The 17,408-nt window shown below is 41.7% G+C and overlaps 1 protein-coding gene across 1 annotated transcript in view; it reads right to left on the reverse strand.

Annotated features, from left to right (window-relative positions):
• Positions 1-3,318: 3,318 nt before the first annotated feature.
• Positions 3,319-17,408, reverse strand: part of LOC136582155 (4-galactosyl-N-acetylglucosaminide 3-alpha-L-fucosyltransferase FUT6-like) — a 40,851-nt gene continuing 26,761 nt past the window's right edge. Inside the window, exon 2 of the mRNA XM_066582980.1 lies at positions 3,319-6,480. Coding sequence (XP_066439077.1) covers positions 5,364-6,413 — 1,050 coding nt within the window. The 5' untranslated portion in view covers positions 6,414-6,480 and the 3' untranslated portion in view covers positions 3,319-5,363. The remainder of the gene's footprint in view (positions 6,481-17,408) is intronic.

Genomic DNA, 17,408 nt, shown 5'->3' on the forward strand with positions numbered 1-17,408 from the left:
TGTCACATCAGTCTGCATGAGCAGAAATTAATCTGTCAGGAATATCTCTATTCTATCGAGACTATAATGTAGCTGTTGATATCTTTCCCCTTCCTTGAATTGATTAGTTTGTGGCTTAGGAATCAATTAAAGGAATCCTCTCATCATGGGGTATGTTGAGTAACTCTCCTATTTGACTAATTATTTTTATCAGTTATTGTTCCCTAACTGGTTATACTGAAACTTCACAAATTGATTGTTCATCAGATATTCTATCTATTTCTTTTTCAGTTATTTTAAAAGCAATTAAAAGTTCTCCCTGCACTCCACACAAAACTCTACCCACGCTGGAAAAATACCTTGGGTTTTCTTCTGTCTATTATAAGATTCAGTAATCCATGTACACTATGCTAATTTTTTATCTGGTTCCATGATTCTCATAGAATCGTTGAATTGTTGAGTCAGAAGGGACCTCCAGGGTTATCGGGTCTAATCCCCCGCTCAGTGCAGGATTCACTAAACCATCCCAGACAGATGTCTGTCCAGCCTTTGTTTGAAGACTTCCATTGAAGGAGAACTCACCACCTCCCATGGCAACCTGTTCCCCCTCATTGATCACCCTCACTGTCAAAGTTTTTTCTAATATCTAATTTGTATCTCCTCCCTTTCAGTTTCATCCCATTGCTTCTAGTCTTGTACAAATGAGAATAGGGCTGATCCCTCTGCAGTGTGAGAACCTACTATTAAGTCTCCTCTCAGCCTTCTTTTTTGCAAGATAACATTCTGAGATCCCTAACAGTTCCCCATAGGACATTGTTTTCAGACCGCTCACCATCCTGGTAGTTCTTCTTTGAACTTGATCCAGTTTGTCAATGTCTTTTTTAAATTGGGGTGCCCAGAACTGGACATAGTATTCCAAATGAGGTCTGTCTAAGGAAGAGTATTGGGGAATAATTTACTCACGTGATCTAAACTCTATGCTTCTCTTAGTATATCCCAGAATTGTGTTTTCCTTTTTTGCTGCTGCATCACACTGTTGACTCATGTTCAGTCTGGGATCTATTAGTATACCCAAGTCTTTTTCACGAGTGATTTTTAGCTTAATTTCTCCCATTCTGTATGTGTGGGTTTTTTAAATTTTTCTTGCCCAGATGTAGTACTTGCATTTCTCCTTGTTAAATACCATTCTATTAGTTGCTGCCCACTGTTAAAATATGTCCATATCTTTTTGAATCCTATTGCTCTCTTTTTCAGTTTTAACCCCCATTTACACGGGACGACTGTTGAGCAAACGATGCCATACTCATCCCTGCATGTACTTACTCCTGTGCTGTTGCACAGGAGCATGTATCGTTGGCTTCCAGCAGGGCGGCTGGAGAAGATTTCACTCCTCGACCCTCTCCATTCACTTTAAGAGCGGCCATGCAGTATTAAATGGCTGCTATTTACACTGAACGATCATCGTTCGGGATTTTATGCAGCTTAAACGATGAATGATGATCCTGAACGATGATCGTTCAGTGCAAATAGCAGCTGTTCAGTACTGAACAGCCGCTGTGCTAAGTGAATGGAGAGGGGGGAGAGCGAGGAGTGAAATCTCCTCCACCCATCTGCTGGCCACTCTGTCAGACAGCCAGTGATACTCACTCCTGTGTGACAGCACGGGAGCGAGTATGTGCGGGAATGAGTGTTTGGCATCATTTGCCCGATATTCATTCCGTGTAAATGGGGTTTTATCCATCTCTGCTAGCTGTGTGTCATCAGCAAAATTGATCAGTTTCCCCTACATTTCCCCCTCTAGATCATTTATAAAAACATTGAACAACATTGAGCCCAGGACAGAGCCTTGTGATTAACGCAGTCAGTGATTCTGTCACTGAAGAAAATTAGATTTTTCTAGTATGAATTGTTTCTTACAGACCCATGCTGGCTCTGGTTAATTACTTCATACTCATCCAAGTACTTGCATACATGCTATTTAAATTTGTAAAAAGATCTTTCACACTATAGAAGTCAAGCGCACAGGTCTGTAGTTCCCTGAGTCCACCTTCTCCCCTTTTTTGAAGATAGGGACAAAATTTGCCCTTTTCCAATTTTCTGGGACTTCTCCTGTTCTTTAAGAATTTTCAAAGATTATGGCGAGTGGTTCAGCAGTTACCTCCCCGCAGTGATGTAGGAATCCCCTGCCATAGCAGTCACAGTTGTATCAGGGGTGCGCAATATACTCCCTATGTGTTTAATGGGGCTGCCGCTGCTGCCGGCCCTATTAGAAACAATGGACGATATTGCACATTCTTCTTTCCGATGAGAGGTTACTCTTAAAACATCGCTAATGAGAATTAAACCATTGAAAATCATTGGTTTCATTATCATGCGTTTTCACTCACTCTTGCATCACAGGGAAGTCGTATTGCCAGTGGGTGTGAGACGTTACCCTTCCCCAGTTTACCTTGTCTGTCTTCTCTATCTGCTATTGCGTGTTTATCTTTGGAATGTTGCCCCTTTTATTTGTTCTCTTTTTTGTGAGCATTGTGATTAATACTTTGTAGTTATAATAATGACATTAAGTTTTGATACGACAACTTATAAAAGAGTTTCACTTCTCTTGAGAGTTTTGTGTAACTTCTTTATCTATATTTTTGCACAATTTTGTATGAGAGCTTGCATTTCACACAACCATGCCTTCATAGTGCCACACAACCCATATTTCTCAACCTTTCACTTTGCATCAATTATTTGTAAACTTTGTAAAACTTTCAATAAAAAACTTGTGAAAGAAAACGTATCTATAAAGGTGGGTTTACACTGGATGAATATCGGGCAAACGATGCCCGACACTAGTCCCTGTGTGTCCTCGCTCTCATGCTCCTGCACGGGAGCTAGTATCGCTGGCTCGCTCACAGAGCGGCCAGCAGGGGGGTGGGGCAGCTGCAGGGGACTTCTCTCCTCTCGCTCCATGCTTTTCTCCCTTGACATAACACAGTGACAGTTCAATACTGAACGGTCGCTATTTACACTAAACGATGAGCAATCAGCTCATTGTCCATCATTTATGCTGCATAAACGATAGACGATGAGCTGATCGCTGATCGATCAGTGTAACTAGCGGCTGTTCAGTATTTAACTGCCACTGTGTAATGTCAATGGAGAGGGGCGGGGAAGAGCATGGAGAGAAATCTCCTGCAGCCTCCCCGCTGAGAGCTAAGGATACTAGCTCCCGGGCAGCAGCATGGGAGCTAGTATGTGTGGGGACAAGTGTCGGGCATCATTTGCATGACAGTCATGCCATCTAAAAAGGCCTTAACAAAGTAAAACAAAACTAAAATAATGCAAACAATATTTTACATATAATACTTTTTATTTTAGAATGGTGACAAAGCAGTAAATAGTATATATCTCTATCTCTCTCTCTCTCTCCCTCTAGTATGCATGTACCCAAAAATAAGAGCATCCAGCATATCTTAGCAAAAGATAGGGCAAGACCTACCTTTTGACGCTGTGCATAAAATTGGTCGTGATTTGCAGTCGCTGATTTGCTATTTTTGCCGGCACAATTTTTTTTACGGGATTAAAAATCGCTCATCTGAATGGATATATTGGAAACCCAATGCTTCACATAGTGCCGATATTTTAATGCGGCTACAATAGCTGCATATTTACGATCATGTGAATAAGGCCTTAGTGGGGACTGCCCACCCGATACCTGACAGTTCAGGTATATCTTTGGGAAATGAAACTAAGAACAGCCTCTACGGAAGAACAGGACGGAGTAGAGGGAAAAAAGAGACATTGTTGGATTCAGCAGGGCTGCGGCTGCTAATTCATGCTGCCGGCCCCACTGATGTGAGGACATGACAAGTCCTGTTTGATTGTGCTACATAGATAGAAGCTACCTCCATCTGTAGAAGAAGTCTGTTACATATGGCTTGTGCAGGATATTCATTTTCCTGTGCCCGCCACTGACTGATATGTAGTGTTCCCCTCTCTTTTTTAGGGCAGAGTCAGACAGGCACGGTTTTGTCCCCTTCTACGGCCATGATAATCACAGCCGTATGATGGGACAAGACGAAACCACTGATCTCTATCTGATTTCAATGGTTTCGTTTTCACCACCTCTTTTCCCGGACGTGATTTGTACCGCCCTTGTATCAGACCTGCCCTACATGCGGGAAAGATCAGACGGCACCTAACCTACCGCGGTAATTTTCAAACTCTTGCGCTCTGGCAAGGAGTTTGAAAAGCCGATGAAGGGGAAGAGATTCCCCTAGTTCAGGCACAACTACGCTCCAGTAATTTTGGTGAATTTACATTTAATGTGTACTTTGTTGCGGATTTGGTGTGGATTTCACCTCCTCATTCGAGGTGAAATCCACGCTGCTAATATGCATTATAAATGAATGAGCTATCTTAGAAGCGCGCCCCCATGGCTTGTACTGTAACGGAATGTTCATACAGCGTAATTCACCGTGACATTTTCCACAACAAATTCTGCATCAAAAATCATGTCATAATCCGTGGATTTCTACTGCGGTTTTTGGTCTGGATCCAGAAAGAGGTTCTGCAGCAGTTGAGGTATGTTTTATAACGCATAATGCACTATAATTGTGCTTTGAGATGGTCAGAGAACTTAATGACTTCTAATACTCTTATAAGTACAGAACAGATACATCATCCATATCTATTCTATTATATAGTATCGTAATGTGTCTGCTATGCTACAATATACTGTAAAGGTTACAACTTTTAAAGGGGTTGTCCACTTACCGGACACCATTCCCTGTACAGGTACTATGGTGCTAAAATACCAAAAGACACAGTACTTACCTGTCCTCAGCCTCTGCGATCCAGCACTATGGCCGCACTGATCTCCTGGTGTTTGTTGTGCAGGATGACATCACACACTGTCACCTGACCAGTGCAGCCAATCAATGACACATATTTATCCCACATGGTGAACGTCATCAGGAAAAAAATTATGCCAGAATTGCATTTTTTGGTCGAGAAAAAGAAAAGGTGTAATAATAAGTGATCGAAAAATTACATGAACTCCAAAATGGGATAATAGAAAAATAAACGTGCCCTATAACTATATCAACAGAAAAATACAAACGTTATGGCTGTCAGAAGATGGCGGCAGAAAATAATTTAATTTTTTTGTAAACATATTTTACTGTTTGAAAGCAAAACAGTAAAAGTAAAACTATATAATTTTTGGTATCATCATAATCGTACAGTCCCTCAGAATAAAGTTATCATGTTATTTTTGCTGTAACATGTATGCCGCGAAAACCAGACCCCACTCCCCTAAAGATGGCGGAATTGAGGGTTTTTTCCATTTCACTTCACTTCGAAATAAAATAAAAAGTATCAAACAACTCCTAAAATTATTTGTACCATTCTCCAAGTTTTGAAATAGTTTTGTGCATAGGAGCTTCTTTTAGTGCCTTACATACTCGGCAGTAATGAGTCTGCCAATTAGTATTTCCAATGGGATGAAGCCTGGACCTCCATGTAAAATACTGTTGGTAAGCATCCTCATCTTTGTCCAACTTTAAGATATATTTAGCGAGCTCTTCAGCCGTCGAGAAGTCATCAACATGTATAAAAGAGTCTTTTGGAATAAACCGCTCATAGCTTTTACGAGAAGGACCCAGTACAACTGGTACACACCCGTATGTTAATGCATTCAACCAGAGTTTCTCTGTTATATAGTCTTCATGAATTGAGTTTTCAAAAGAAAAGTAAAACTTGTACTTGGACAGTGTTTTTCCATTGTCATCTCCCGGAAGAGGTAAATGCTGCCTTCCATATATGTCTACAGATAGATATTTCTTTAGCTCCTGATAATAGCGCACTCTTTTGGAACTTGGGTTCCAGTTACTGACTGCCCAGGCCACCAGCTTGGTCTTTGGAGGTATGGTGAAGTTATCTTCTTGCTGATTGGGTTCTAGCCAACCATAAGGTGAGAAAATATCTGAGTCCGCTCTGTAAGACATTGTGAGGTTGATGAGATTATCCATAAGATACAAGTTTGGGCTATGGGATGGAGACTCCAAGTTGAACCACACCCAATACTGATTTGGTGGTCTTGGAGCCTGAGGTAACTGTTTTCTGGAATAGCATACATCTCTGTGATGGAAAACAACTGCGTCTGCAGAAGAATACAATGTTTTGTTATCTGTGTAAATGCATCCAGAAATATCAGTGTATGGCGGCGGGCAGTCATTAAGTGGAAATTTATTACCAAATGGCCAGCCCCAAACAAGGATCAACTTAGCTGGTTCTTGATTGATATTTGTGTATGCCAATTTATTAATGAACATCGAGAGGTTTGCATAATCGTAGTATGAAAATAAAATGATTGCAAGGCAGAATTGTGCAATGACGATCGTAAAACATTTCTTGCATGTTAGTGTCTTCCCTTGGCTTTCCATTTATTGAAGCAGAACTGATGGATCAGCTTGTAAATGGAGGTCGGACCCGTTTTGACAAGTATGATACCTATTGGAGAAAGCAAGAGAATATATTTACATAAACAATGAACTTTAATGGGTTTTTCTTGGTAAATACAATTAATGACCTATCCTCAGGATAGACCATAAATAGTTGATTGCTGGGAATTTACTGCTCGGGCTCCCCGGTGATCAGCTGATTGTCTGGTTTGCTGCCTGTGCAGGTGTAGTAGGGTTGTAGGTCACCATAAAAGCTCTTTTACAGGAGCATAGGCGTTTTTACATTTTGTCACTGGCGCCGTAAAATCGTGTGAAAGGACTTTTTTCCATTAGGGTAATTAGCGTTTTCTCATCCATTAACATGACTGTGAGTGTGGTTTTTCAGCGAAAAAATGCGTTGCACCTCGGAAAACCCTCGCTCAGCTTAAATCCTCTGAATGTCTTCTAATGCCTACTGTGAGAGACAATTACTGGCAAAGTGCTGGAGGGCAGACATGTTTCGCCTAGAGTGCTCATATGTGGCTTTAGGGAACACCTCGACAGATACGTACCACCGAGCGGCCTGGGCTCGGTGGAGGAAGCTAGCATTTGTGTGTCAGTAACACTAGATTACTAACACGGTGTAGCATGTAAGTGGCTCCAAGCCGCATAGTCCGGGCCGGCTTTTCCTGGAGTGGTCAAAGCGAAGGGTGGGATGGCCACTGCCATGTACCAGGTGAGGCTGGTAACAGGCCTCATAAAAACCTGGGCCTGCAGGTCTTGACAGAGAGTGTCTGGCTGAGAGCCAGAGAGAGGGCTCAGTGGAGCAAGAAGCCCGGCTAGCCCAGTGTGTGGCTGAGCTACCAGAGGTTTGCAGGGAGAAGCCCCTAACCTCACAACCACCTGGTAGAGGTGGTGAGACCTCTACAGGTCTAAGAGCTGACTGGCTGTGCACAGCAAGCATCTGTTTTGACAAGTGAGTAGTGAGGACCGAGCGATGTATAGTGAGTGCTCAGACGAGCAGGTGCTTATTTATGTTTTGTTTTGTTTATGCTGCAATAAACCCACGCAAAGCCAGGACTAAAGAACGTTATTGCCCGGTGTCCCTGTCTCTGGCCGCGGATGCCCACGCTGCTACCTATCCGAAACGCTAATCCCTTACACTACATAGAGGCACCTTTAAGCTTTTTGCAGCATTGGCTGCTGCAAAAATGCCTCCTTCTTTTTTTCCCCTGCTCCCATAGTAGTCTATGGGACCCGCCGGCATATATTGGCCAAAAGGTAGTTCCAGAACTATCTTTTTGCCCAACGTACATGCGTTGGAGCGTATTTCGGTTGCGTTTATTCCAATGTTCACGGTTCAACGTTTTTACACGCTGTATATTCGCCCACGTGAACGGATGCATTGGAAACCAATGGCTCAGATGGTCGCGTATATCGGCCAGGCGTAAAAACTTTGACATTTATGTGCTCATGTGAAAGAAGCCTAATATTTGAAACTGCCTATTACAGTTCCTGCTCTGCACTGGGGATGGAGATGAATGTGTAATAGGCGGCTTTACTCTCATTGATTTCAAAGGGAGTGAAGCTGCCTCTGAGACTTCCTGCTCTGACCCAAATGACGACGTCCAGCCGCACTGCGCTGACAGCAGGCTTGATGATCAGCTGATTCCTGAGGATCAACTATTGATAACCTATGCTAAGGATAGGTCATCAATAGTATTTGCCCAGAAAACCCTTTTAATTGCCACTATTAAGCCTTGCAGTTATCACCTCTTTTCTAAGGCCACCTGCACACGACCGAATTTCAATTGCGGAATCCGTAAACGTCACCTACACAGACAATCCGCGGTATTCCCCACCCAAAAATTGTGAAAAATTAAGCATTCGCATGTCCGCTCACATGAATAGATTTCCGCCAGCAGATTTAAAATTACAGCATGTTCTATTCTTGTGCAGACTCTGCACGGACCACTTCCATTGAAGACAATGGAAGCCTTTTGACCCACAGCCCATCCGCATTTGATATTGTCTTGCGGCGGCACAGGAAGAACAAATATTAAAAAAGAAATCTGTACTGCGCATGATCGACAGCAAACATCTGCGGTTATCCGCAATACAGAAAGTAAAGGTACGCAGGGCCGCCAGCTGTGGTCAGAGCCAGATTCCACTGCGGGCTCCCGCATTCGGAATTTGGATCGCCCCTGTGCAGGCGGCCTTAGGCTAATCCAGCACTGGGTCTCGAGTCTGTGAACGTTCCTAGTTAACACTCTGTATCATCATTTTTTTACTTTTATATCTTGTCCAATGTAGCCTAGGTGAGCTATGTATTCTCATCTGTTCATTTGGTCTTACTCCAGCAGGTGACACTTTGGTCATAAATGACTTGCTCACCAGGGTATTGCTTTGTATTCTGCACTTATGACACACTTAATTTTTTTATATACAGTAAAACCTCTACTAACGGTAATCTGTTTGAAAGCAATTGGCTTTACCTGAAACCGCTGCTACTCAAGGTAATTATTTCCATTGGAATCAATGTAAATCAAATACATTTGTTCTAGATATTCCAGAAAACACAACAAAACACATTTAATGGAGAATAAATATGGTCTTTAATACCAAAAACAAATATGAATATAAAAGACTATTGTAAAAAATAAATGAACATTTAACATGTTTTTGAACATGTTATCTGTGGTGTTACATAGGACTGCAGGTCACATCCACTACATCTGTCCTTACCGTTATCACTGTGTTCTCTGTGGTGTTTTATAGGACTTGTAGGTGACATCATTATCTGTCCTCAGTGCCATCACTGTGTTATCTGTGCTGTTACATAGGACTGCAGGTGACATCTGCTGTACTACAGTACATCATCTGCCCTCGGTGTTATCGCTGTGTTCTCTGTGCTGTTACATAGGACTGCAGGTCACATTTACTACATCATCTGTTCTCAGCGTTATCACTGTGTTCTCTGTGTTGTTACATAGGACCATAGGTGACATCATTATCTGTCCTCAGTGTTATCACTGTGTTCTCTGTGCTGTTACATAGGACTGTAGGTGACATCTGCTGTACTACACTACATCATCTGCCCTCAGTGTTATCCCTGTGTTCTCTGCGCTATTGCATAGCACTGCAGGTCACATCTACTACATCATCTGTCCTCAGCGTTATCACTGTGTTCTCTGTAGTGGTACATAGGACTGCAGGTGACATCATTATCTGTCCTCCGCGTTATCACTGTGTTCTCTGTGCTGTTACATTGGAGTGCGATTGTACTGTACTGCCCTAGTGTATTACACGTTGCTGACGATGGAGATGGGTGGGTTGCATTAGGAGGAGGAGACGCAGAGCAGGAGATCATGTGGGTTCAGCAGCAAGCTCATGTAGGCTGGCACACGCCGGTGTTATTAGAGGCAACCAAAGTTACTAGAGATAAAATTTTGGCTAAAAAATCGGCCTTATTCGAAATCGGACTATTTCAATGCTAGTAGAGGTATTACTGTATCCTGTTATATAAATACTTCTCAATGAAACAATGATCTTTCATTTAACCTCTTAACCGCTTCCCGCTATATCACGTACATTTACGTCATGTAGTGTCAAAGTATGTATAAAGAGAGGATGCCCTGCGATCTCTCTTCATACAGTATGGGTGTTAGCTGCTTATTACAGCTGACACCTGCAGGCAATAGCTGCAATCAGCCATGTGGCCGATCGCGACTACTAACCCTTTAAATGCTCGTACAGCCCTCCCACAGAGAGACCGCTGGGAGCCATGGGGGTGTCATTGCAGCCAGGGTCCTCCTGAAAGGCCCCAGGGCAGTCTCGGCAGACTGCCTATCAAGCTATCCCCGTAGAGTGGCTTGATAGACTGCCTGTAAATCGCAGTATGATGTAATGCCATAGCATTACATCATAATGCAGGAGCGATCAAAGCATCACCAGTTGTGGTCCCCTGTGGGGAACTAAAAATAAAAGTTAAAATCAGATCAATAAAGTTTTACTAATTATAAAAAAAAAAAGTAATAACGTTTAAATCACCCCCTTTTTTGCCATATCTATAATAAAAAAAAACTATATCATAAAACAAAAATAGTTATTTGGTATCGCCGCGTCCAGAAAAGTCTGATCTATCAAAGTAGTGCATTATTTACACCACGCAGTGAACGTCGTCCGAAAAAAAAAAAAGAACGCCAGAAATGCGCTTTTTCAGTCACCCTGTCGCCCAGAAAAAATGCAATAAAAAGCGTTTAAAAAGTCGTATATATTCCGAAATGGTACCAACGTAAACTGCAGGATGTCTGGCAAAAATTGAGTGCTCACACAAGTACGGCAACAGACAAATAAAGTTATTGTGCGCAGAAGATGGAGGCAGAAAATAATTAAATGTCTATTAAAAAGTAGTACAGCAAAAAATATATATATAACTATATAAACTATATATGTTTGGTATCGTAGTAATCGTACTGACCCATAGAATAAAGTTATCATGTTATTTTTGCTGCAGTTTGTGCGCCATAGAAACAAGAGGCACTAAAGGATGGCGGAATGTAGTTTTGTTTTCAAAGTTTTAAAAGTTTCTCAGTGCATTATATGGTAAACTAAATAGCATTATTGAAAAATACAATTCGTACCACAAAAACAAGCCCTCATACAGCGACATTGATCGATAAATAATTTAAGTATTTTATTGAGAGGAATAAGGATATAAAGTATCTTTTAATTTTTCCTGTATAGTATTTAAATTAGGTTTTTTATAAGCATTTAATATAATATATATATATATATATATATATATATATATATATGTTTATATTTTTCAGGATTGAAATGTATTTATTTTTTATTATGGGTATTAAGATATGTTATAATAATTGTACCATTAGAATGGGTAGTGGAATATTATGGGGATTTTTTCTCAGTTATTTATATTTTTTTATATATATATAATTTATTATTATATATATGTTTTACAAAGGGTCCTTTGATAGTTGGCTAACAAATAGATTAATTAATAGATACACTAAGTATTTATTGCAAATATATTTTATATATGGAAATAATAATTAAATTATAGTCTTAATCATAAAGGGAAAAATAATATTTTTAGGGCTAATAAATAGATAATGGACTATATGCATAAATTTTTCTTTGCCAGCATTAATTTAAAGCATGAATTACAAAGTTCTTATATGTATGTATATAAATCCGAGATATAGGGTTAGAACATTAGCTGGGTAATAAGAATGATATGTCCTCGTTAATAGATGAGGCAATAATGGAGTATAACAAACTGGCGTTATACATCTAATGAATGATGTGCCCGATCATGTGACGTGGTATGTCATGTGAAATGATTATAGTACTCAGCCCCACTTTTATGAATGAATGTAATGACGTGTTCAATCACGTGACGAGGATGACGTATGGAGTCACGTGAGATGACCTTGTGACACCAAGATCGCACCGGGGTACGGCGTCCACCGAGAACAGTTTTTTTGTAAGTAAAAGTAATTTTTAATCGTGTTTATATAGATGTGGTTTTGTGAATGTATGTATTGCTTGACAAAGGCGGCCATGTACCGCCGAAACGCGTTGCAATTAAACTGTAATGAATAGTATACCATAAGTGGATTATTGCTTCCTGAGTTCTGGAGCGCGGGGGTATTTTTTGCCTTGGATCTATTTTGGATATATACAGCCTGACGAGGGTCGCCTCTCCTATCTTTGGATTTTGGAATCAGGATTACTTTGAGGTCATCGTGGATTTCGGGTGCCGGTGGCTTCTCCTTCCAGAGAAGTCCACTGGGCACCAGGTGAGTCATTACTCACTTTTTTATGATATGTTTTACAATTTTGGTATGAGGCGCTGAATAATTGATTCATAATTGATCGATAAATAAAGGATTTACAACTTTTTACAAGGTGAGAGGAAAAAAACAAAAATGGAAAAAAGGGCCATGTCATTAATAGGTTAACACTCAGTGGTATATTCAGATACTTTTTGGTTGTTTTGCACATGTGGTGGTTTAACAGCCCTGCGGCTCATTTAGAAAGCCATATACTGTATTTGGGCTGTGTGCTGTCCATGTATTCCATGAACAATACACAGACCCATGATAGCCATTTAGGATATTCACATGAACATTCTTTCACACAGACCGAAGGTGTGAAAAAGAAAATCACTGCATGTCCTATTCTTGTCCATTTTCACAGATGAAACTAGCATACACAATGTGCGGGGTCTATGTATATTGGACGAGTATCCGTGTGCTGTCTGATAAGATTTCCATCAGAGCATGGCCATTGTTCAGTAACAAACTCCTCCAAAAGTTGTTGCAGAAGGAGCCACGTTGATATCAGTAAGTGATTACTTAGAGCAAAAGGAGAATTTATTGATACGGGGGGGGGGGGGGGGGGCATGGAGGCTCTAGTACCCTACTGTACAGTCTCTAGCTTGGATACAAGATGTGATACGGGTGGGCATGGAGGCTCTAGTACCCTGTTGGGCTGCCTTCAGCTTGGATTAAAGATGTAATACAGGCAGGCATGGAGGCTCTAGTACCCTGTTGTACCACCTCTAGCTTGGATACAAGATGAGATACGGGTGGGCATGGAGGCTCTATTACTCTGTTGAACTGCCTCTAGCTTGGATACAAGATGTGATACAGGCAAGTATAGAGGCTCTAGTACCCTGTTGTACCGCCTCTAGCTTGGATACAACATGTGATACGGGCGGGCATGGAGACTCTAGTTTCCTGTTGTACCGCCTCTAGCTTGGATACAAGATGTGATACGGGTGGGCATGGAGGCTCTAGTACTCTGTTGTACTGCCTCTAGCTTGGATACAAAATGTGATACAGGCAAGTATGGAGGCTCTAGTACCTTATACCATTTCTAGCTTCGATAAAATATGTGATACGGGAATTTACCTGGGGCTGCGTTAGTTGACATACTGCTATTTGAATTTACTTTGATACCAATAAGGGTGGTTTCTCACGGGTGAAAAAATTGCTCGATTTTCACGTGATGCAAGAGTCAGTAAAAAGCAGACTATGAAACCAATGATTTACAATGGTTTCCTTCCCATTAGTGATGGTTTCACTCATGCAATGTGGCAAAATTGCACAATAAAAGCATGCAAGAAAATCGAGAGCGGCAGCGATGATTTTTCAAGAAAAAGGAGCGCTGATGCACAAAAATTTTGCCGTGATTTGCAATGATTTTCAAATAATCAGGGTTGCACTGCTGGATTGGCGCATTGCCAATGTGGTTGCAATATACAAAAAGAGGTCTAAAAGATAGCCTGCTAACCACAGGCTGGTAAGCTCTAGGCTGGACGTGGGAGAGTCTATTGATACCTGGACTATTCGAGAGGTTTCTGAGAGATGCCATTCTTGAAAACCTAAAGGAGAACAAAGGAATAACTCCTCACCAGCACAGGTTCATGAGGGGTTAATCATGTCAGACCAATCTGATCAGGTTCTACGATGAAGTAAGTTCTAGGCTGGACCTGGGAGAGTCTATTCATCTTGTATATTTGGATTTCTCTAAAGCATTTGACACCGTGCCGCATAATAGGCTGATATATAAAATGAGGCAGCTCGGTCTGGGTGAAAACGCGTGTAGCTGGGTAAAGAACTGGCTCGGAGATAGAAAACAGAGGATGATAATAAATGGTTCATACTCTGATTGGGCCACCATTGCTAGTGGGGTGCCACAGGGTTCAGTATTAGGCCCAATTCTGTTCAATATATTTATCAATGACCTGATAGAGGGACTGCACAGTAAAATATTAATATTTGCAGATGATACAAAATTATACAAGACAATTAATACAACGGAGGACAATATGCGGCTACAAACGGACCTAGATAAGCTGGGGGCTTGGGCAGAAAAATGGCAAATGAAGTTCAATGTGGATAAATGTAAGGTTATGCACATGGGCAGGAGAAACAGATGTCACCAATATAAACTAAATGGGGTACTACTAGGGAAAAGTGATATGGAAAAAGACCTGGGGGTACTAGTGGACTGTAGACTTAACTGCAGCAATCAATGCCGGTCAGCTGCTGCAAAAGCAAATAAAGTCTTGGGGTGTATAAAAAGAGACATAGGGGTGAAGGACGAGAACATTATCCTTCCATTATATAAGGCACTAGTCAGGCCCCACATGGAATACTGTGAACAGTTCTGGACACCGGTGCTCAGGAAATATGTTGCAGTGCTTGAGGGAGTTCAAGTAAGAGCAACTAAATTAATAAACGGAATGAGAGGACTGGAATACCAGAGAGGCTATCAAAATTGGGATTATTCACCATGGAAAAAAAACGGTTAAGGGGTGATTAAATAACTATGTATAAATTCATTAGGTGACAATACAAGGATCTCTCCCATGATCTGTTTATACTCAGGACTGCGACGGTAACAAGAGGGTATCCTCTATGTCTAGAAGAAAGCAGATTTCATCACCAACATGGAAGGGGGTTCTTTACTGTAAGAGCAGTGAGACTTTGAAACTCTCTGCCTGAGGACGTGGTGATGGCAAAATCTATAGAGGATTTTCAAGAAGGGACAGGATGTCTTTCTAGAACACTATGATATTACAGGATATAGACAATAGGTGCCCAGCGGGGTTGTTTATCTGAAATTTGCCCTCCTCTGGACCAACAAGGGGGAGGTGAAAACAGTCTGAACTACATGGACATTGTCTTCATTCAGCCTAACATGCTATGTAGCTATGTAACAGGGCAGGTTTTTTTTTAAATGAGTCAACAATGCAATTTAATCTTGCAAGTATTTATTAAGGAATGCAACAATCACATTGCAGCACTTTTTTTATGTGCGATATTGCAGGGAAATCTCTGGGGCTTGCTGCACTGAGTATGCAGTAAAAACCCCGGAAGATTTCAGATGACGGCTCAGTGCTCTGCACATATCAGTGCACTGGAGATGTGCATGAAAATCTTCCGGGTTTTAACTGCATGGTCAGTGCAGCAAGCCCCAGAGATTTTCCGGTCGTGCCACTAAAGGGGGTTAATGGAGCTGATTACAGCCATTAATCTGCACGTGTCATTTACTCAAAAATGCCCGGCAGTTAGTTCACGCGATCTGCCATTCATCTGTGCATGTAAAAGGGGCTTAAGGCATAGTTAGAAGTCCTTAACTTAGGTATGAAGTAGAGTTCTTCCAAATGAAATGACTTGCCAGCTTACACAATTTAAAAAGATGATTCCTAAGCAAATCCCAGGAAACAGTCTGAAACACATATAGTAACTTGGGTAGGATGTTCATATTCAGGGCATTAAACCTGCCAAACTAAGATGGCAACCGATCCCAAGCTGTGAGATCAGATTCAAGAGTATTCAGAAGAGGGTTGTAATTTGATTTAAACTCCTGATTTCTATCTGCAGAGATATGAGTCCCTAAATATTTAAAGGGGTTGTCCCGCGAAAGCAAGTGGGGGTATACACTTCTGTATGGCCATATTAATGCACTTTGTAATGTACATTGTGCATTAATTATGAGCCATACAGAAGTTATTCACTTACCTGTTCCGTTGCTAGCGTCCCCGTCTCCATGGAGCCGTCTAATTTTCAGCGTCTAATCGCCCGATTAGACACGCTTGCGCAGTCCGGTCTTCTCCGTTTTGAATGGGGCTGCTCGTGCTGGAGAGCTGCCCTCGTAGCTCCGCCCCGTCACGTGTGCCGATTCCAGCCAATCAGGAGGCTGGAATCGGCAATGGACCGCACAGAAGCCCTGCGGTCCACCGAGGGTGAAGATCCCGGCGGCCATCTTCACAAGGTAAGTAAGAAGTCACCGGAGCGCGGGGATTCGGGTAAGTACTGTGCTTTTTTTTTTTTAAGCCCCTGCATCGGGTTTGTCTCGCGCCGAACGGGGGGGCTGTTGAAAAAAAAAAACCGTTTCGGCGCGGGACAACCCCTTTAATTGATGTATCCCTCCATTCAAAAAGGAAAGGTTTTCTGAAGATGGTTCATCTCCCGTATCAGTAAGGTAATGTTCAGTATCTCAGACTTTTGGGTATTTACTCAGAAATTACAAACTATACCAAATCTATTAAATTTCTAAAGAATAGCTGGAAGACCGACTCTAGGGAAGGGCACATAGATCAACAAGTCATCTGCAAAAACTGACAACTTATGCTCCATATCCCCATCTTCATTCCCACGATTGAGTCATTTTTCTAGCATTAGCTAACAATTCCATGCAGGGGCGTAACTAAAGGCTCAGGGGCCCTGATGCAAAATGTGAGCTGGGGCTCCACTTCTATCTGTACCCGTACCCATACCTAAACCATGCTGCACAGAGACATAGCTTGAAACTTCTGGGCCCCAATGCAAAACCTGTAACAGGGCCCCCAACTATAATACTTTATTCATAGTACTGGGTTCCCTATATGGGAAAGAGAGGCCTTATGGGCCCCCTAAGGCTCCTGGGCCCGGGTGCAACCGCATCCCCTGCACCCTCTATAGTTACGCCCCTGATTCCATGACTAAAATGTATAAGTGTGGGAAGAGGGGACAGCCCTGTTTTATCCCATTTCCAATCAGAAAGGGAGCCAATAAGGAGCTAGTCACCTTTACTTGTGCTGAGGGTTAATGATAAAGGGCCATGATCCAGGCCATCATTTATGGCACCAAGCCTACTTTCATAAGTGTCTCCTCTAGGAATTCCCAGTGAACTCTATCAAATGCATTTTCGGCATCAACAGCTAGAAGGCATAAAGGGTTACTGGTCCTGTGAGCCTGCGTGATCAGTGATAGAGTCTTTATGGTATTGTCTTGTGCCTCGCTTTCCCGGTACAAATCCCACTTGCTTTTTTTGTATGGGAGTCAGGATGAAAGGACTCAGTATAAAAGCTATCATTTTTTTTAGAATAGCTTGACATCCACATTAACTAATGAGATGTGGCAATAACTGCTGCAGGTTGAAAGATCTTACCCTGGCTTTGGAATAACATTGATGTAA

The sequence above is a fragment of the Eleutherodactylus coqui genome, chromosome 11 (assembly GCF_035609145.1).
Source record: "Eleutherodactylus coqui strain aEleCoq1 chromosome 11, aEleCoq1.hap1, whole genome shotgun sequence".
Taxonomy (NCBI): domain Eukaryota; kingdom Metazoa; phylum Chordata; class Amphibia; order Anura; family Eleutherodactylidae; genus Eleutherodactylus; species Eleutherodactylus coqui.